General features: G+C 40.0%; 1 protein-coding gene, 1 non-coding gene and 1 pseudogene across 2 annotated transcripts in view; 2 read left to right on the top strand and 1 right to left on the bottom strand.

The window, feature by feature from the left end:
* The window catches only part of ATP11B (ATPase phospholipid transporting 11B (putative)), a 114,846-nt gene extending 92,542 nt beyond the window's left edge, over nucleotides 1–22,304 (bottom strand). The window contains exons 1-2 of the mRNA XM_049775818.1: nucleotides 22,079–22,304; nucleotides 3,427–3,543 (exon numbers count right to left, since the gene is read on the bottom strand). Of these exons, the coding sequence (XP_049631775.1) occupies nucleotides 3,427–3,543; nucleotides 22,079–22,105 (144 nt within the window). The 5' untranslated portion in view covers nucleotides 22,106–22,304. The remainder of the gene's footprint in view (nucleotides 1–3,426; nucleotides 3,544–22,078) is intronic.
* Nucleotides 5,986–6,082, top strand: LOC126012354 (uncharacterized; annotated as a pseudogene).
* LOC126012976 (U6 spliceosomal RNA) lies at nucleotides 9,705–9,811 on the top strand. Its single transcript, XR_007497316.1, has one exon. It is a non-coding gene; the product is annotated as a U6 spliceosomal RNA (small nuclear RNA).
* Nucleotides 22,305–22,689: the final 385 nt, after the last annotated feature.

Here is a 22,689-nt window from a genome sequence, read left to right as displayed (position 1 = left end):
CAAAATCCCTGAATTCAGAGACATTATTTTATTAACTGCTCTATCTCTGGTACTATGTGAACTTACTGCCACACAATTGAAAAGCAAACCTTTAGCAGAACAACTAGATGAATTCATAAAATATTAATAAAAAAGTTTGCAAATATTACCCTGGTTATCTGGCAATGAAGCATTAATGATACCGATCAATTAAAAATTTCAAAGAGGGGCCCTGAAAGATAGCATGGAGGTAAGGCATTAGCCTTGTATGCAGAAGGATGGTGGTTCGAAATCCAGCATCCCACATGGTCCCCCGAGCCTGCCAGGAGCGATTTCTGAGCGTAGAGCCAGAAGTAACCCCCAAGCACTGTCGGGTGTGACCCATACATAAACCTAAAAAAATTTTTTTTCAAAGAGGTAGCTTAATTATCACTGGGACAATGCCAGATGGTTAAATATTGCGGTTTTTTTTTATCTTTTTTTTGTTCTGGGGGTCTCATTCAGCAGTGTTCAGAGCTTATTCCTGGCTCTGTGCTTTGGGATCACTCCTAGTAGACTTAGGAGGATCATATGGTAAGTGGAGACCAAATATGGGTGAGCCACATTCATGGTGCTCTACCCACTCCATCCTCAATATTGAGAATTTTCATGTCAAAATTTCATTTCAAGGCTAGAGTAACAGTTCAAAGGCCCAAATAAATGTCTGCATAGGCCCATATTTGATCCCTGGCACCACATGAGCACTGTCAAGCACCAAGCAGGGTATTCTCCCTAAAGCCAAAGTGTTAGGGATTTGCTCATAATCTGCTTGAGAACTGAAATATCCTTTTTCATCCAAATAATTTTATAAATGGTCTTAAGGTATCAGAAAAGTCCACAAAAGCCTATTTGGCTAAAAGGTGTAGAGAATAATGAATATATTGTTATATTATATTATATTATATTATATTATATTATATTATATTATATTATATTATATTATATTATATTATATACATATTTACCTAACCACCTTCTTTTCTTAGATCAAGTTATATCTTCAGTTTTAAGCTAAGATAGATAAAAACATGTACTTTATTTTCCTGCAGTAGTGCCAGTACCAGTGACAACAAGATCTGGGTACAGCAATCATGTTTGGAGCTTAAAGAGATAAGAAGTAAAGACATCCTGGAACCAAAAGAAGTTACTGCTCAATGTTTGCATGTAAGATGGTAGATCCAGATCAAATCGACTTTACCTGATGTTAACATGAACAAAAAAGATAGTTATCACTAGATAGGTCAGAAGGTACCAACTCAATTTCCAAATCAAATATAAAAACTCTGTAAGAATTAAGTTGGCAAGATCCTAAGTTCACATTAGCCTATTTGAATGGACAATGACAATGTATTTTGTCTCCTATAATCTTGGCAAGAACAGCTAGATAAACTGGCAGGAAGGTAATAGTTTCGTGACATTTTCTTTGACTAGTTCTGTAATACAATGGAAAGTTTAGGGAAAAGAAAAAATTCCTGTGAAAACTAGTTTACTAACGTTAGAAACTATTTACCAAAATATTAAACATCAAAATATTTCTAAGGAAAACAATTTATTATGCTATAAAACTATCTTAACTCTGTAGTGGTCATTACATAATTTAAAAGACACAATTTCTTGGGTCTAAACAAAGAGGAAAGGCAAAAAAAAGAAACCACTGGCCTAAGCTGATATTTTTAGAGGGAATGATGGGCTCAATATCACAGAGAATATGAAGATGCTGCAAAAGAAGGAAGCCTTAATACAAAGAAAGATGCTTTTAATGGTGATGCATTAAGCAACAGGTACGACTGATTGCGAATTTTACTACAAATCTCCTTAATTCACAACTTCAATAAATTCACTTTTTAATAAGACAGTTACTAGCTACAAATAGCTACTGACTTTCAAAAATTTTAAATTATGTTTCTACTTGCACTAGTCTAGTTTTCAAGGCTATGTAGATATCTACTATACATTGTGGAAAATGGGTATCATATTAGACAGTAAGGAAAGTAATTCCCATGAGAGAGAAGTCTACTAGCCATTATTATTCATAATCTTTAGTTTCAAAATAAAGTCGGAGATGCTGGAGAGACAGCACAATGTTAAGGAATTTGCCTAGCATGCTGCGTGCGACCCAGGACAAACCCAGTTCATTTCCTGGCATCCCATATAGCCCCCCAAGCTTGCCAGGAGGAATTTCTGAGCACAGAGCCAGGAGTAACTGCTGAGCATAGCCGGTGTGGCTAAAAATCAATCAATTAATAAATAATCTGCTAATAAATAAATAAAAAATAAATAAATGAAGTTGAGGGGTCCAGGGCAATAGAACAATGGGTAGGACATTTGCATTGCATACAGCTGACCCAGGTTCAATCCCAGCACCTCAGATTGTCCCCTCAAGCCCACCAGCAGTGGTGCCTGAGTGCAGAGTCAGAAGTAAGCCTTAGGGCCCGGAGAGATAGCACAGCGGCGTTTGCCTTGCAAGCAGCCGATCCAAGACCAAAGGTGGTTGGTTCGAATCCCGGTGTCCCATATGGTCCCCTGTGCCTGCCAGGAGCAATTTCTGAGCAGACAGCCAGGAGTAACCCCTGAGCATCGCCGGGTGTGGCCCAAAAACCAAAAAAAAAAAAAAAAAAAAAAAAAAAAAAAGAAGTAAGCCCTAAGCACCTCTAGGTATGGTTCTTACCCCCCCCCAAAAAAAAGAAAACCCAAACACATAAAATAAACACATCTTAAAAAAGCCACAGAGGGAAAATAATGAAACAAGAAAGTAATCGGACTTTGAAGTTACTAAATGTTTAAAGAGTGATAAAATAGGAGGAAGTCAGGTGACACAGAAGTGAGTTCAAAATCCAATTCCATCAATCACTAGTGTGCAATCCTGGATGAATTATTTCCTAGAACTTCAATTGAAGAAACCAATATAAAATTTGGATTTGCTTCCTAAAAGTTATCCCAGCTATTTTAGGGATTAAATGATATAAGTACTAATACCTGCCATTTAGTATAAATATCATTTCTTAGTTTATTTGTAAATTTTAGAATTTGGCTACTGAAATGAGCAGAGACATTATATAATTCAGTTTTGTTAATATAAACCTGTAAAGTACAATTTCTTTTATCTTTTTAGGGCTATATAAATGAATATGAAGTTACATAAACAAGTTACTTCTTAAATCATACGGTATATATCCCCCACTGTTTTTGTTTTGTTTTGTTTTTTGGGCCACATCCGGTGACACTCAGGGGTTACTCCTGGCTATGTACTCAGAAATCGCCCCTGGCTTGGGGGATCATATGGGATGCCGGGGGATCAAATAGCAGTCTGCCCTAGGTTAGCGTGTGCAAAGCAAATGCCCTACTGCCTGAGCCACCGTTCCAGCCCCATATATCTCTATTTTTGATAATAGAAATGTTTATTCTTACCTTAGATGAAATGATCCGGTTATCTATAAATTTCTGAGGTGTGTAAAGGCCATTCTGAGGAAATCTGTTGGCTATGTAAATAGTTCTTGTGTCACTTTGATGGGGTGGGTCAAAACCCTAAGACCATGCCAAAAAAAAAAAAGAAATATGATCAACATGATTATTATTTTTTCAGCTGGTTTTATTGACTAGATTACATGTTCTACTGATCATGCATTGCCTAAAGAAGCAGCTTATTTAAATATTAGAAAGGAAAGACTAAACAGGAAAACAGGTACATTGTTTTAGGTATAAACTGCAATTCTGTGATTAACAAGAAAAATACATTTGATTAAGTGACCAAAAAGTATTTATTACACTTAATTGGTCTTCACCCACAATTGCTGACTCACAGCTCCCACATCTTGGAATTTCTAAAACTGAGAGTGTTAAAGTGTCTTTTGTTACATTAATAAAGGTAACATTTTTAGGAAACATCTAAGAGGAAAGGAAGTATAATTGACAATAATAAGTGAATCAACTTTCAATTAACTTTCTTTAGTTGAGAGCTGATTTCAATAATCTGACCTATATAATAAGCCAAAGGGGGAATGCCAAAGTGTTTCCAGGTTAGTAAACACAAAGAGATATGGGGAGACTGCACCTTGGAGAGAGCAAGAAAGCTCTGTGGTCCCTCCACCCTTAACTCTTTGCTCTAAGCATTTCTTCTCCCAGGCTATTTTTAAATAACTGCTGATTGTTCTGGAATAATTGGTGTTTCTCGGAATACCTAGTGTGATCTGGTGAGTAAACTGGTTTCTTGAGCTCTGTAAGAAGTTTTAGCAAATTATTCAAATCACAAAGGAGTGAGGAGGGCAGGGCAGGGTGATGGCACTGGAACCTTCAAACTGAACTGGTAGAAGTACAGCTAACAATCAGAGTTGGTAGCTGGCTGGAAATGCACAGTTGGTCTTGGAGACAAATCCTTAACCCATTTAATCTGATGTTTCTTCTGGGTGTCTGAGAATTGATTGATGGCAAGAAGAAACCTTTACAAACCCTCACACTGAAATCTTACACAAATACTACCCATACAAAAACTATGTAACATTAGCACACTTTAATAAAGAGATTGTTCTCTGTCAGAAATAAAAAAAACATAGGGCCTGCGCGATAGCACAGCGGGTAGGGTGTCTGCCTTGCACGTGGCCGAGCTGTATTGACCCGGACTGACCCGGCATCCCATATGATCCTCCAAGCCTGCCAGAAACGATCACTGTGCACAGAGCCAGGAGTAACCCCTGAGCACCACCAGGTGTGTGTGTGTGTGTGTGTGTGTGTGTGTGTGTGTGTGTGTGTGTGTGTGTGTGAGAGAGAGAGAGAGAGAGAGAGAGAGAGAGAGAGAGAGAGAGAGAGAGAGAGAGAGAGAGAGAGAGAGAGAGAGAGAGAGAAGAGGAGACTGAGAGAAGAGAGACAGGAGAGGCGAAGAGGAGAAAGTGGAGAGAAGTGAGAAAGGAAAGAGGAGAGAGAGGGGAGAGAGGAGAGAGAATATGGCTGCCCCAGATGCAGGCAGGAGAGGGTGAGCTAGAGAAAAGAGGGATCAGGGAAAGTGAAAGGGAAACTGTTGACATTGGTGGTGGGAAATGCACATGGTGCAGGTTGTTGTTCATTGTGTGACTGTAACTCAATCATGAAGAACTTTATCTGTGGAGAAAATTAAAACTGTAGTTTGAACAACCTTGTAACCATGGCGTTTAAATAAAAAAAAAAAGCCAAAAAACAAAACAAAACAAAAACAAACCCATCCATAAACCAGTTTCTAAATAAGACTTTAAAAAGAAAAACAAAAAGCTTTCTACTCAGTGATGCAAAATCCTGGAGTCAGCATCTACTACATCTGATGCCGTTTATCCATAGAATTTGATTTCTAGGAGTCTTGTATTTAAAATTAACTGAGCAAGATCTCACCCAGATTGCTCTGTACAGTCATCTACCTTGTGCTAGTCACATAATACATTGACTCCCTAAAACAGAAATATATGCTATAATTTTCTCGTTTCAAACTTAGATTATTTCTCAATAATTTCTAATGAAAAAAATGATCACTCTGATAAGAATGCTGATACCTTTTTATTTCTTTTTGGGCCACACCCGGTGACGTTCAGTGGTTACTCCTGGCTTGCAGGACCATATGAGACTCCGGGGAATCGAAACGCGGTCTGTCCTAGGTTAGCACATGCGAGACAAATGCCCTACTGCTTGTGCCACCGCTCTGGCCCCAATACTTTATTTTTATCTTGTGTAAGAACTCTTTTTCTTTGAAGAACTCTGAACTTTTTTTTCCAAGGGCAAAGCAAGATGATCTTTAAGGCTTCTTTTTTAGATTTCTGGTAGGTTTTTAGAAGCCCTTCATAAGCTGAAAGCTATCACCAATAGCAAGTGTTTTGTTTTGATCCTAATAGGCAATGAATTAAAATTTTCTTAGGTTGTAATTTTTTCATAGTGGTCAGGGGATATAAGTAGCACTCTGATATTAGTAAAAGGTCAATTATGTTTGGTTTCATAAACAATTCACTTTTAGTGCTCGCTTCAGCAACACATATACTAAAATTGGAACAATACAGAGAAGATTAGCATGGCCCTTGCAAGATGACACGCAAATAAACAATTCACTTTTAGATACTACTAATGATTTATTTAGCAATATACTAAGTAATATAGCTGTCATCTATTGCTTGGTCCCCCTGCAAAATTTTCATTTAACATATATTTACACAGTGAAGACTCTCATTTAACCTAGAGCGATTCTTTGTTTAGTATATCAGAACTATTAGCAGTGTTATGTATAGTTTTTAACTATAATTACTATTGTTTTTAAATTTTGTATTTTGTGATCTTTGTGATATCTAGTATAGGGCTATACAAACTAAACATGTTTGTATGCTCCATTAAAAATAAACAAACAAACATGAAATTTGGGTGCTAGGGAGAGAGATCATGCACACCAAGTTCAGTGCCTACATTCAAATGATCTGAACACTGGGAATGACCCCTGAGCACCACCAGGTGTGGTCCCCAAACTAAAAAACTAATAAGAACTATAAAGTTAATTTTGTTAGTGCTGTTTATAGTAATGACTTTATTTTTGGTTATTTGGGCCACACTTGGCAGTGGTGCTCAGGGTTTACTTCTGGCTCTGTGCTCAGAAATTTCTCCTGGCATGCTTGAGGGAACCATATGGGATGTTGGGAATTGAACCTGGATCAGCGTATGTGAGGCAAATGCCCTACCCACTGTGCTATCGGTCTGACCCCTTATAGTTATGGCATTTTGTGGATGTAATTATTTGTGAAAAAAATCAGCCTTTATAGGACAGGAAGGTAGCTGAAGAAGAAAAGCACATGCTTAGTATGTAGTAAGGCCCTAAATTTAATCCCAAGCAATGCATTCAGGGATGTACTCACACGTCATCTGCCAGCACTGCTAGGTAGTCTCAAAAAACCTGTTTTTTTTTTTTTTAAAGTTGTTTTTCTTAAGCTATTTTTTTTTTGGCCACACCCAGCAGCGCTCAGGGGTTACTCCTGGCTCTACGCTCAGAAATTGCTTCTCGCAAAAGAGCTGGAAGTTCCAGTTCACCTCAGGAAGCTCACCACAAAGAGTGATGAGTTTAGTTAGATAAATAACTACATTTTGAACTGTCCTAATAATGAGAATGTATGAGAAAAATTGAGAGCCTGTTTAGAGTACAGGCGGGGGTCGAGTGGGGAGGAGGGAGACTTGGGACATTGGTGATGGGAATGTTGCACTGGTGATGGGTGGTGTTCTTTATATGACTGAAACCCAAACACAATCATGTATGTAATCAAGGTGTTTAAATAAAAAAAAAAAAAAAGAAAGAAAGAAAAAAAAAAAAAGAAATTGCTTCTCGCAGGCAAGGGGGACCATATGGGATGCTGGGGTTCGAACCACTGTCCTTCTGCATGCAAGGCAAACACCTTACCTCCATGCTATCTCTCTGGCCCCTTAAGCTACTATTTTTTAAAATAGTAAATATTTTCAACATTTCACTATTATGCCCTAATAATAACTCATTGAGGTAAAAAAAAAAAGTTCTCAAAATCTGATTTCAAATTATTGTACCATTTGAACAGAATCATCTAAAGATACATTTATTCAGCATCTGTTTATTAAATTTAATTACTATCTTAAAACATAAAGAACCCTATCCATTCTTATCAATCATAACATACTCAACTCATTACATGAATAACAGTGTGAATGCTACAGCTATATTTAAAGGGCTTCATAGAAAATCTACCTGTAGTTATAGGAGGGACAAAGATGTAATTAGAGTGTTAAACTGAGGGAGGTATATTTATTTTGCATCTATTTTATAACTATGGTAAACTAACAGTAAGTTACACACCAACCAGGTGCATTTCTGGGATATTTTTTTTTAAGTAAAACTGAGTGTCTGAGAGATGCATCTTTTTTAAATTTGTTTATTGTTTAATTTGTTATTCCTGGCTCTGCTCTCAGAAATTATTCCCTGCAGGCTTGAAGGACCATATGGGATATCAGGGATTGAACCCAGGTCAGCAACGTGCAAGGCAAGAACCCTAACCACTGTGTTATCACTCCAGTCCCTGATATATACATTTTTAAGAAGACTAAACAATGAGACAAAGCTATTAATAACACACGTTTTTTTCTTTCTGTTAACACATTTTTTTTCCAGGCTGATGCAATAATAAAGCAGGAAGGAAGCTTAACTTGCATGTAGACAGCTCTGGTGAGATTCCTGGCACCCCAAATGGTCCTCTATACACTGACTGGAGTAATTCCTGACTGCAGAGCCAGAAGTAACCTGCATGTGTCCCAGAAAGCAAAAACCAAATAAACAAAACTAATCCCACACTTTTTCCTAAATCCCACAAAGATCGTGCTTCATCACTATATACATCTAAAGTTAAAACACAAAACAAAATAAAGATTTTCCCAAAACATATCATATATCTCTTTCTCTCTCCCTTCTCCCAGCCCCACATGGAATGGATATTCTAAGAAGCAAATGCTTCTCATCTCCAATCATATCTAATGAATGATTTGAACCAATGAGCACATACTAAGGTTTTGGAATGCCTGAGAATTCTAATAATTACTCCTCAGGGATACATTAAAATATTCAAAACAAATTTTGTTTTGTTTTGTTTTGTTTTGGGGCCACACCCGGTGACGCTCAGGGGTTACTCCTGGCTATGCGCTCAGAAGTCGCTCCTGGCTTGGGGGACCATATGGGATGCCGGGGGATCGAACCGAGGTCCATCCAAGGCTAGCGCAGGCAAGGCAGGCACCTTACCTCTAGCGCCACCGCCCAGCTCCCAATTTTTTTTTTTTTTACTAAATTTCAAGGAACTCTCATTTAAAATGATAGGAACCAGGGACAGCGAGTTGAGGAGTCAGAATCAAATGCCTGCATACACCAGAACTTGCACTGGTTCCTACTGCAGGCACCACACACCACCACTGCCCCAAAGAGCTCTAAGCAACCCCAGTACCAGCACCACTGGGCGGCAGCCATACTGCAGGACTCAGCACAGACAATCTAGTATTATTGTGGGTGGTTCCTAGATTTATAATACTCTTTCTGAATAAAAATATATTACAGTAAGATCACATTTTTAAACAAATAATGATGTTTTCCCTTACTTGCTCCCAAAGATGTTTTAAATAAACATCCTTATAAAGACACTGACATTTTTTAATAGTAATTAATTCACCTGATCTCATTCAGGTATGTACAACTAACATCATGCATGATGCTGTCATTTTTTTTTCAAACACAAAAAAAAAAAACAGCAGATCCATGTTTGTTGCTGTAGTGTAAGTACAGCTAGATCTTTCATAGAAATATAGTTAATGATCATCTCTGTGACAATTTAAACTAGTCATAACTAAATTGAAATATAAATTAAGCTGGAGAGATAGTAATTAGGTAGGGTCTATCATGCAACCAACATGGGTTACATCCCTGGCACCACATATGATGCCCCTAACTGCACCAGGAGTGATCCCTCAGCACAGAGGCAGGAGTAGGCCTTGAACACTACTAGATGTGGCTTAAAAATGAAATAAAATAATAAACATAGAAATAAAAGTGTGCCCCAAATGAAGAAAGTGACTTAATAAGCTACTTGCATCAGGGGGCTTCCAGTCATCCTCTGAATTTTTTTGCAAATTTGCACTTATGCATCCTTTTGATGACAAGGAAAGGAGTTTCCATAAGAGTTCATGACTCAGTGCTCGCTTCGGCAGCACATATACTAAAATTGGAACAATACAGAGAAGATTAGTATGGCCCCTGCTCAAAGATGACATATAAATTTGTGAAGTGTTCCATATTTTTATCACTATTTTAAATATCTGGATCTGAAGTTTAACAAAATGGAAATATTTGGACTTTCTATTAAAGCTAATAAAGTACACGTTAAGGGGCAAAAAAAAAAAAAAAGAAAAGATTTTATGACTCTAAGTTTAAAATCATGTTCATCAAGGTTTACTTTTTTGGTTTGTTTGGGGGGGGGGCACACACCACTGTGCTCAGAGCTTACTCACGAGGTTTTCCAAAGTCCAGGTTCAAATCAGGGTTGTCATATGTAAGGCAAGCACCTAACCCCAAAAGTATCTCTCCAGCCTCAATGCTTGCTTTGTTCAACAGTTCACCACCTCTATATTCCACATTTTAAAAATAACACACAAATCTGTTTCAATAGCACCTTTACTTGAAGTCAACACAAACATGTTATCAAATTAATTGTGTAACAGTGTGAAGTTCATCTATAGTTTCACGCTCCTTAAAGCAAGCATTATTTATCATCAGTGATTTAACAGCCCCCAAAAAAGAATTACAATCCCAACACCTTTATGATTTAGGTCAAAGCTACATGGCTAGAGATGGGAAATCTCTGGTGCATGTTAATTTTGCTTGTCATTCCAGACTACCCACCCAACATTTTCAGCTTGCTTATTTGGTTTCTTATTTTGGATCTCCCAAAAAAAATTTTTTATTAAGAAAGATTAAATAGATTAATGTTATTTTTGTCACCCTAATTTTGTTTAAGATTTCTAGCAATTTCATTTTTAAAAAAGTTTGAAATGAGTCATAGATATAGTGCTTTACATGCCACCTAACCGTGGCACCATATTTTCTTCTAAGAATCACCAGGAGTAGTTCTGAGAGTCCTAGAGCAAGACTCCAGGGTCCTCAGCCCCAATAGGTAGCCTGGGTAGTATGTATATGAATATATATAGAATAGGCTTTAGGTGCAAGTTTAAACTATTTTATTAATTATTTATTCATTTATTTATCTATTTATTTATTTAGGATTTTGGGCCACTTCGGTGATGCTCAGGGTTTACTCCTGGCTATGCACTCAGAAATCACTCCTGGCTCTGGAGGACCATAAGGGACATCGGGGATCAAACCTACTAAAACCATACTTTAAAAAATTAAGAAATAAGACTCCTTTCTTCATATAAACAAAACATAATATAAAGGGGTGAGGAAGGTAGAAAGCAATCTAATAATGGCATTAAAGAAAGAAAAAATACAGAAGATTATTTGATACATTAGAAACTAATTTGAGGCACATTCAGCAGTTCTTAGTGATGGCTGGCGGGGGGGGGGGGGTGGTGGTGTCGTTCTTCATTAGTGCTTGGGAGAATAATGCAATGCTAGGGGTCAAACCCAGGGCTCTCCCATTCAAAACATGCACTTCAGTCCTCACAGCCTTCTCTCTCCCCCAAAAGGCTCCTTTAGTAATTACTAATTAATGAGTCCTAAGGAAAACCCAATCTTTTGGCTTTGAAAATTAATCATGGGACTGGAGAAATAACATGGAGGTAAGGTGTTTGCCTTGCATGCAGAAGGAGGGTGGTTCAAATCCTGGTATCCCATATGGTCCCCCGTGCCTGCCAGGGGTGATTTCTGAGCATAGAGCCAGGAGTAACCCCTGAGCGCTGCCGGGTGTGACCCCCCCCCAAAAAAAAAAAAAAGAAAGAAAAAGAAAATTAATCACAACAGTTTACAAATTATATCAACTGCTGTGTTATCATAAAATCCCAAATATCTCCTGAAAAACCAAAGTATCTACACATAAAAGACCTAAGAGACTAACACTATAGTTCTGTCATTAAATGGTATCATACTTAACAAAACTAGTATCTTTAGCATTCACAATGATATAAACAAATAAAATTGTGCTTTTATAATTCTCTTTGCCTTTGAGGCACACTTGGTGATGTTCAGGTTTATCCCTGGCTCTGTGTTCAGAGTACGATAATTGTGCTCAGGATTGAACTAAGGTAGGCTTCATGCCATGTAAGCTTCTTACCCTGTTCTACTCTCTATCCAGCCTGCTTTGTATCATTTTTTGTTTAAAGGAATGTTTATTGAGACATTATGACTTACAGTGTTGTTCAGAATATAGTTGTTCTTCCACCATCAGTGTCCCATTTCCTAAGTTTTTTTTTTTTAATTTGTTTTGGTTTTGGGATTATAGCTAGTGCTGCTTATTACTCCTGGCTCTGCACTCGGGCATACCAATACAGAGGAATCTTTTGCAAGAAAAAAAAAATGGAGATAAGTACCAACATAAGCTACAAAATAGCTCAGAAACATTGAAAACAGTATATTAGGTGAAAGGTGACAATTATAAATATACCACACTTTGGAGAGTCCTATGTATATTAAATGCTCAGAGTAGGCATGTCTAGAGACAGAAAGTAGATCAGTGATTGAATAGAAATTTGAAGGAACAGAATAATAAGTAATAGGGGGGAGGCATAAAATGTTTTACAGTTAGTGTAGCGATGGCTACACAACTCAATGAATTTACTAAATTCTTTAAATTTACTTTAAAGGACATGTATCACATAGTTGACCATAATATATTTGTTTCCAGATTAAGTGAGAGCAAATTTATTTTTAAGGAATAGAAAGAAAAAATAAAATAGAAGAAAAAAAATTAAAAAAAAAAGGAACATAGTGACAAGCACATTTGTGAAAATTATTGTATCTTCAATGAGATTATTAAGACATTGGCAGAAGGTTTAGTAATCTTCTATTGCTAGCTTACCATTCTGCTATTTCATTTGATTCCAAACATTAAGTGAACTCAGCTACATATTGGCATCTAAATTTCTGTGTTCCTATGGGGATGACAGCAGCAACCTAAAGCAATTGTCCAGGAATTCAAAGCACTACTGCTCATATTGGAGCTTTTGAGGGACATGTTCTCAGATGCCAGGTCTCCTGGAAATAAGAGAATGGAGGGGGAGCGTGCCTGCACTCACTCCAAAAAAGCTTGGTGATATCATCCCAAATTCTGGCATACCTAGAGTTTTGGTCAGATTGATGCCTCCAAAGAGAATCATAGGAGTGGTGAAGCAGGGCCACAGACAAAGCAACAATTAAAGGTGAAGGATACAGCTTCAACAAGGTGGGAGCTTGGCCCGCCCTCTCTTCTGGAGATCGCTAGCAGCGTGACAGGTGGAGTCATGAATTTTCACGACTTGATTTACATCTCTTTCAACAAAAGAGTGAGTCTAGGGAACTGGCCCAGTGCAAACATGGCGACTGCATGTAACTAATTTTTTAACTGCACACATTAAAGGAATAAATTGAGAGCTGGAGAAACAGCTCAAGGGCTGGAGCATGTAAGAGTTAGGCCATGATCCACTGCACAGCATGGCTCCCTTGAGTACCACTTTGAGTAGCCACCGAGTACTGCCAGATTGGCCCAGAAAACTAAAACACAATAAAACAAAAAGATTAAATTGTCTGAATGTGAGTTGTATCTCAATAAATCTGGTAAAAAAACTATTATGTAATAGTAATTGTAATGTGTAGCATGGAATATTGTGAAAACTTTCTAAATTTAGGTCCAGAGAAATAGTACAGAATGTAAGGCACCTGCTTCATTAGACACTAGTTTGATCTCTGGCACAGATGGTTCCCCAAAGAACCACCAAAAGTGTTCTCTGAGCACAGAGCCAGGAGTAAATCCTGAACACAGGATGTGAGACCCAAAACCCAACTCCCCAAATAAACCTTCTAAGTCCCTCTTAGTAGGCAGATAGAATTATTTCACAAGCAGCTAAAGAAACAGAAGATTAAAATAATTGGTGGCTGCCATATCATCAAAGAAAACAAATGGAAGAAACAACAAATTCAATGCAAAGTCCATCAAGATCCTATAATTATTCTTCATTGAATTATATAAGTTGGTGATAAATATATGGAAGAGCAAAGATCCAAAGCAAAATCAATCAATAAGATGGGGTGAGGAAGAGACAGAGATGAATTCCCAGTACAAAACAGGCCCCAAGCCTGGTCACCACTGAGTATAGTCTTGGAAGCCTCCAAGCACTAGAAATAAAGGTGACCCAAATGGTCCTCAGCAACAATGCATGACCTGATGTAAGCTTCAAACACACAGGCCCATACCACCAGGAAATAACCCCTAGCATGGTAGAGGACAAATCACCCTCTTCCAAATAAAGTAAGATTGGGAGTTCTTCCAAAAAAGGTAACAAGTTGACCAATCATAAAAATACTAATATTAAGAGGCCAAGCGGTGGCACAGGCAGTAGGGTATCTGCCTTGCCTGAGCTAACCTAGGATGGAACCGCAGTTCGATTCTCCCCACCCCCCAGCATCCCATATGGTCCCCCAAGCCAAGCAAGGAGTGATTTCTGAGTGCATAGCCAGGAGTAAGCCCTGAGCATCACCAGGTGTGGCCCAAAAACCAAAAAAACAAAACAAAACAAAACAAAAAACACTAACATTAAGATAGTGGACTAGTGCTGCACTGTAACATTCACCCATCCATTAACAAAGGAATAAAACGGAAGAATCAGTGAGATTAAGACATGCAAACGAGCAAGCTGGTTTATGAAAAAGTAAGCAAACAACACAGTTTAGGAGGAAGGAAGATAACTCATTTAGTAAACAGCAGAGGAACAAATTACTACACACGTGGAAGAAAATAAATTCTTTGGTGTTGGAGCAATAATACAGCAGGTAAGGCTCTTGCCTTGCATGCAGCTGAGCCAGTTTGATCTTCTGCATCCCATGCGGTCCCCCAAACCCACCAGAAGTGCATTGTTGGGTATGGCCCAAAACCAAAATCAATTAATTCTTTATTACATATAAAAATCAAGGATGCATTAAAGACATAAAAAAAGATAATTTGAGGAGACGGAACAATGGCACAGCGGTGAGGCATTTGTCTTGCATGCGACTGACCAGGGACGAGCCCAGGTTCAATTCCTGGGATCCCATATGGTTCTCCAAGCTTACCAGGAGCTATTTCTGAGTGCAGTGTAAAGCCAGGAGTAACCCCTGAATGCCTCCGGATGTGGCCCAGAAAAAATAAAGATAATTAGAGAAAAATACTAGAAACATAACTTTATGATATGGCAGAGCTGACCTTCTTAAACTGTGAGTAGTGAGTGACCCCATATAGTGTCACATATTGCACAAGGGGGTGGGCTTGGGGTATCACAAAAAAGGTTTTAAATTTATAATTATCAGTAAAGATTAATTTTTATATCTATTTTGCAGTCATGTTGTATAAAATTCTCTGTGAAGAAAGGAGTCACAAGTAGAGAAAGTTAATGTCAAGTGGTAGAGAAAAGAAATTCCTAAAAAGTAAATAGCAGAAATCATTTGCCTACAAAATTTACCTTCAATTTAAAATGTACCTCAAAAAAGGGCACCATCAACAAAGTTAAATACATAAATAACTACAGAGAACAAACTGCAAGAAAATTTATAACATACACCACAGCCTGCTTTTTACATTATGTAAACAATTACAAAAAAAAAAAAGAAAACCTGAATAATATATATGAAATACAGAACACCCAGATCTCATTAGCAATCAGGAAAATGCAACTAGAACAAAATGAGGTACAGTTTACAAGCATCAAATTCATAAAGTTTTCAAGTCTAAGAGTACAAATGCTGATCAAGATGTAAGACGAGGGGCCAGAGTGGAGGCACAAGCAGTAGGATGTTTGCCTTGCACATGCTAATCTAGGATGGACCACTATTCCATTCCCTGGCATCCCATATAGTCCTCTAAGCCAGGAGCGATTTTTGAGCGCATAGCCAGGAGTAACTCCTGAATGTCACCAGGTTTGCTCAAGGAAAGCAAAAGCGAAAAAAAAAAAAAAATGTAGGATGAGGGAAATACTCAAGGTTTGGAAAATAATTTGGCAATATCTACGATTGACCATAAAGGGCACAATAATATCCAGCAGTTCCACCTCTAAGAATTCCAACTTGAAAAAAAAATTAAAAAATCAACAAGAATAGTCACTATAACATCTTCCATAAAGGGGGAGGTGAGGGAAAGACAACTATTCAAATAACTGTTATGGAATAATACTGGGACATGTGTCTGTATGGCTCCCCCAGATATTCCAAAGAGGTAACACGATTTCTTTGAGGATAACTGACTAAGTAGGGGAGTAAGGGGACCATTCGGAAGAAGAGGAGGTCTACAGGGGCGGGACTAGGTCTCAAAGGGGACCACAGTTAGAAAAAAGATTGAGAGAAGCCTACTAGAAGACTGGCTGGGCTAGGGTTGCTTCATTTTGGTAGTTTCAGAGCTCTGGCTGAATAAATAAATTAAAATGAAAAGGTGTTACCTTATGCAGAGTTGAGAAACAGCCTTTTTTATAGGGAGAACTAAAAACAAACAAAGTGCCTGCCTTCATGGGGTTAATAAGAAGCTGATTATATATAAATAAGTGTGGTAAACAATAAAAGATGCTGAGAAGAGCAGAGGAGGGTAATATAATTAAGATGCATTATATTTTTATGTTGAATGACCAGGAAGGCCTCACTAACAAGGCAGTATCTGAATAAAGACTTAAAGGAGGGGCCGGGAAGGTGGTGCTAGAGGTAAGGTGTCTGCCTTGCAAGCGCTAGCGTAGGACAGACCATGGTTCGATCCCCCGGCATCCAGGAGCGACTTCTGAGCGCATAGCCAGGAGTAACCCCTGAGCGTCAAATGGGTGTGGCCCAAAATCCAAAAAAGAAAAAAAAAAAAAGACTTAAAGGGAGTTAAAGAAGCAGCTGAAAACTGAGAGACGAACATTTTATAGTAGAGTTAACAGTCATAGAAGAGTTTAAAGTCTCAGGGCCCAACATCTTGACATTTAAAAGACTACCTAGAATGTATCTGCAATAATCTGGAAAGAGTCTGGAATGTATAAAGATAAGTGAATAAAGAAAGATGGAAAGAGGAAAGGGTTTGGGAATGAGGGGATATAGATCAAGCAGAGATTTTTACTCTTTTGATCTGAGCAAGAAAGCAAGTTCTCTAAAGGCTTTTCTTCTAGGAAAATCTGCAATCACACAAAGTGCTCAAGATCACAACAATGCTGAAGAGAGACTGCAGGGCTAGAAGGAACCACAACAGCAATAAAGGCAACCAGTAGGTTCTCTGGGTCATACTTCAGTCCTGCTGAAAGGGGACCACAATTAGAAAAAAGATTGAGAAAAGCCTGCTAGAAGACTGGCTGGGCAAGGGTTGCTTCATTTTGGTAGTTTCAGAGTTCTGGCTGAATAAATAAATTAGAATGAAAAGGTGGGATTCCCTTTCCCTTAGTCAAATAAAAAACAAAGCGGGGCCGGAAAGATAGCATGGGCATTTGCCTTTCATGCAGAAGGACGGTGGTTCGAATCCTGGCATCCCACATGGTCCCCTGTGCCTGCCAGGGGCGATTTCTGAGCCTAGAGCCAGAAGTAATCCCTGAGCACTGCCGGATGTGGACCCCCCCCCCTCGAAAAAAAAGACTGTCTCAAATAAAAAACAAAGCATATATATCTTGAGCAGAGATTAAAGAGTCAAATATTCTAAACTCTAAAGATTCATTTTTTGGGGCAGTGAAGAACTTGGGGAAGGAAGGTTTGAGGTCACGTGAGAAAGTGCCCAGGCTACTGAATGTTGAAGGTATCTCTCTTGTGGTCTGACAAACAAACGGTGCGGTGCCAGAAACTGAACCTGGGGCTTCCACAGTCCTCAAGTGGAACTGTGGAACTATTTCAACCCCAAGAGCTAGATCTGGATTCCCAAACTTATCTGGACTTCTACCCCTTTAAAAAAAAATCACTGTGTTCCCCTTTAACCTCAAGTAACCAAATAGAAATTATCTAACAATTGCTTCCAAAGATACCACCAGCAGATAATACCACCTGATCATTTCCCCTAAAGAGAAGTATTGCCTACTTTGGGAAGCAAGAATCTAGGTTTTTTTTAAAGCATTAATTCCTAAGGTTAAAACCTACTTAGCCCTATCAAAATAATAATCCGAGGCCCGTGCTTCCTTTTTCTACTGCTCATTCATTTCTTAATAGAGAGGTGCAAAAGTAAAACTGTTTCGTCAACCAACATTTAATAGGTGAAAAACTACAATGAGCCAACTGCTGTCTTTAATGCAAGGGATAAGAAGAGAAACAATATATTTTAGACTATTTACAAGCTTGTGTTTAGTTTACAAGCTCACTTTTTACGTTATAGAGCAGTTCTGATAGTTCCTGTTATATACACAAATATAACAAGGCAAAGATTAATTTAAAAAATTCTAGCAACTTCATAAAAATTTTGTTGATGGGCCGGGGAGATAGCATGGAGGCAAGGCGTTTGCCTTTCATTCAGAAGGTCATTGGTTCGAATCCCGGTGTCCCATATGGTCCCCCGAACCTGCCAGGAGCAATTTCTGAGCGTGGAGCCAGGAGTAACTCCTGGATATGACCCTCCCCCCCCATTTTTTTTTGACATGAGGGTGGTCAGACAGTACAGGGTTAAGACGCATACTTTACATGCTACCAACCAAGATTTACTTGTAGATTCCCTATGGTCCCCTAACCAGGTGTAGTTCTGAGGTCCTAGAGCCCTGAAGAACTCTGGAGGTCCTAGTTCTGCTGGGTATTCCGCTCAGGACCTGAACAGTGCTAGCTGGCTTCTTCAGGCTCTTGAACTGAACTTCAGTAGCTGAGAATTGCCAGAAGAGCCAACCCTTTGATTCCAACCCCCGTTTCCTGAGAACCATTTGGGAGTCTTCCCCACCACCTCCAGTTTTAAAAATAGGTCAGATTATAATATTTTACTTTATCTGACATAGGCAAAATATTGCTTCAACATGCAACTATAAAAATGACTGTGATTACTGAAGGCCAGAGAGATAATACAGTGGCTAAAATGTTTGCCGTGCATCATGCCACTAAGCAGAGCCAATAGGTATGCCCTGAGTACTGCTGGGTGTACCAAGAGAAAAAAACATTACTGAGATGTTTTACACTATTTTAGCTTTGAAATCTGTATTTTATTATTGAATTTACAGTGGCTTACAACATTGTTTTAGTTCCTTTTCACCTCTGCAAAAGTAAGTTGTCACCTCTGTCCACCACCATGAAGTGTGATTTCCCATAATTTCCACCTGTTGAGTTCCTCTCTACTCTTTGCTTCTAAGGCCTCTAGCCCCTGGTATCCTCAGTTCCACAGTCCCAGAGAATATAAATTCTCTGCTCTGTCTTTTTGGGTTATCTTTGGATTGTGAATACCTGTCTTTTACACTTAATATCATCTTAATATAAATTAGTCATATTTTATATGTTTGGGCAGTAGTTTATAGTATACTTTTTGTTTAAGAAACTGCAAAGACTCTGACAGTTACAGGTAAAGGACAGAATGAAATAGAGGGATCATAGTCAGAGGCTAAGGAACAGAGTTAAGAGAGAAATCAGCCATATTATATATGATTAATGGAAAGTATGAAAAGCAGGATGGAAAAAAAAGATTTTTTTTAAAGTTAAAACACAAATCTGGAAGGAATAGTAGTCACACAACTTGTAAAAAGTGAAAGACAAGATTAAGGACAAATACAGATATAAGCAAATTGGATGATACTGAATGGGTGGGGAGGAAAAACAGAAAGTTGACAAAAATTTAGATTCAGAGCTTCCCATTTTTTCATCAATCAAAACATTTATAAGTCCTTCAACTACAGTCCAAATAAAAGATGCCAAGGCCCACATTTACATAATAAGAAATAGTATCCTGGGGTCAGAGATACAAAGAAGCTGACCCAGATTTAATCCTATGACACCACATATGGTCCCCTGAGGCTTCCCAGGGAGTGATCTGAGCAGAGCCAGGAATAAGTTTGGAGCCATCAGCTGTGGTCCCCAGGAAAGGAAGAAGAGGAGAGAGGGAATCCTTAGCTCAGGGGTGGTGAACAGAATTTTTACCCTCACTCAAAATGGCAAAATGCAATATGTGTTTAATATATTATTGTTAAAATGATATGCTTTTGTGTGAGTGTTTGTCTGTTTTGGCAGGTCACTGCGTGGTGTGGCTCTCTGACTCTTCACAGTTTAAAATTTTGGCTCTTTGGGGCTGGGAAGGTGGCGCTAGAGGTAAGGTGTCTGCCTTGCAAGCCTAGCGTATAATAGCGGGTTTTTGTTTTAATAACAAGAAGAGAATCTTGTCCCCTTAGTTTATTAATTCTCCCAATTGTCCTCATGTGTGTCCTCATTTTAAAAGTAATTTAGTGGACCAGAGAGAGACAGTACAGGAGTTAAGACCATGCATGCAGTCAAACCCTGTTCAATCCCAGCACTTATTATGGTCCCCAACAATCTGAACCCACCCCTAAAGGCCAAATGTGTCAGCAACAAATCAAGTAAATTTAAGTGCCAAAAGTGACCATTCATTGAGTAAAAGGAAATAAAATTGAGACTTTTGAGTCACAATATTCTCAGTAGGCAAACTAGTATGGTCTCTTGTGCTTGAAACAGTAAAGCACACTTTCATTACTCTGTGTATCACTATCCTTGCCGTATAATTTCAGTGACTGTACAAACTGAGTCAGAGACACAAAGTCCTACATATGTGTATGTCTGATTACATACTTAGAAGATCTGATAAACTTAAAAGTAAAACCAGTGAAGTGAGCAAAAAGTCAGAGATAGCATTTTTTTTTATGCACTGCAGCTTGTTCAACTTGTTAACCACCCCCATTAGGCAATTGCCCTGTAAATTAATTACATTATTTTATACCTTTCCTTTTGGTTATGTTCACATCACCTAAAGTTATTTAAGAGAAACCCCAAATATTCCCAGCCTGTCTTGAAAATGAGTGATTCGACCAGAAGGACTTACTCAGGTAGATGTAATGTACCAAACACTGAGGAAGGGGTGTCTGTATCAACTAGAAGCTTTAAAAGAAATAATCGATCTTAAGAAGACACATTAGCCCATAAATAAGCCTTATGTGAAGACTGGCAAATCGAGGGTATGAGATCAGACGAGTAATAATTAACTTCCAGAGTTAAGTTACTGTGCCACAACTTACTGCAACAAAACCCCAAGTATTACAATATGGTATTATTGCGGTGACATCATTACCTAGGTTTCTTAACAAGAGCACAGAGCTGATGCTCTCTAGAGTTACAAGTAGCTAAAAATAGTGGCAACACTTGCGTGAGGGAATGGCAAGCAGATCTAGTTTTATTTCGAAGATTTTGCGATATGAACTAACTAAAATCCCATCTCTATTTGCTTTCCTGCTGCTCTAATCCCAAACTTCTTCCTCCCAATATTAAAACTGCAGTTCCAGGAAACAAGGAAAATAAGGGAATCCGTGCTTGAGTCCCACTATTTTCCTGTTGTGTTTTGTTTTTGCTTGGCTAATATTTAACACCATCTTACTGTAATGAGTAAATGAAAAGGAGAAATAAAAATTAGAATTCAGCCAGGGCGGCAGCGGCCTCATCAGAGAATAGAAGATTTTTGGGGGGTTCTTGGCGAGTTGCAATTTCAACCCAATTGCAACCTTCCTGCTCTATTTTCAGGGTTGCGGTTGCCAGCTAGCAGGTGTGCCTTATTTTTTTTTTTTTTTAAATCTCTCTCTGAATCATTCTGAGAAAGGTAGCGCGTCTGTTGGCATGCCTTTATATATAAGTCACCCTCTCCTAAGAGGTTCTTTTCTTTGCTTTATGTGCTTCATTTTTTTTCCTCCAGATGTGCCAGTTCCACTGAAAAGTGGATACCAACCTTTCTGGTTCCTACTGCCTAGGGGAGCGTGTTAAGTTGGGGTGTGTGTGGGGGGGAGGAATATTAAGGTTCTTGGGGCAAAAGTTTACACCGGGGAAAGAAGGGCTGCTTAGGAAAGGGGAGCCCGACTCACACACCCCTGTCTCTCCTGCAGCCCCCCCAAAATCTCCCCTGGCCCCGATCTCGGGGCTCCGTCCCCGCAGCCGAATCCCGGCACGAGGGATCGTGACATCCTTTTGCCAACAACAGCACCGGGTGGGGGGCACCCACGCGCCTCTTGCCAGCCCCGGCGCGGGACGGGGGTCGCACGCTCCACTTGGGGACCCCGGCTTCGGGCTTTGGGCTTGGAGGCGAGTCGGGGCCAGGCTGCGCCGGCAGGCTCCGGGCTCCGGGCCCCGCGCCCGCCTCCACCGCGGCCTAGCCCGGCGCACCCGCGCCCCGATCTCGCTGCTCCGGGCCTCCGGGTCGGGAGGGGAGATCCGGACTGGGCAAAGGCGTCCCCGGGTCGGAAGGGCGAGAGAGAGAACGACAGAGGCACCTACCAGCTGCTGCCGGACCCAGCGCCACATGCCCCCGCCGTCGCCGGCCACCCGGTCCCCGCGGGGCGGCAAGTGGAGGCGGAGGAGCGAGAAGGGGGACCCGGGGAACCCCTCGGGGCCGAAGTTCCGTTCGTGGCCGCTGCCGCCGTGTCCGTCGCCGCCGCCGCTCTCACTGCCCGCGCCCCGGCCCCATCGCCCGGCCGCGCCGGCCCCGAGCTCCTACAGGCGCGGCCCCGGCGCCGCCCTCGCCCGGTGCAGCTCGCCCTGCCGCCGCGACGAAGCCACCTTCATTATGGACCGTTGTCACCCGCAGCCACAACCCCGCCTCCGCCCCGCCCGGCCCCCGGCCCCACCCGGGACCGCCCCCGGACGTGACGACAGGGGGTTCGTGGACCGTGGGGTCCGATCCGCCGCGCCGCGCCCCGCCACGCCACGCAGCGTCCCGGGCCCCGCGCGTCTCGGCCTGCGCGGCCCCTGCTACTTCTGGCCCCCCACCAAGGGGTTAAGTCGCATCTGTCTGTCTTTTTTTTTTTTAATTTATTTTTTTGGGGGGAGCCACACCATGGGTGACACTTAGGGGTTCCTCCTGTTTATGCACTTAGAAATCGCTCCTG

The sequence above is a fragment of the Suncus etruscus genome, chromosome 6 (assembly GCF_024139225.1).
Source record: "Suncus etruscus isolate mSunEtr1 chromosome 6, mSunEtr1.pri.cur, whole genome shotgun sequence".
Lineage (NCBI taxonomy): Eukaryota > Metazoa > Chordata > Mammalia > Eulipotyphla > Soricidae > Suncus > Suncus etruscus.
Note: the sequence above shows the minus strand (reverse complement) of the source record. Positions and strands in the feature narration are given on the sequence as shown.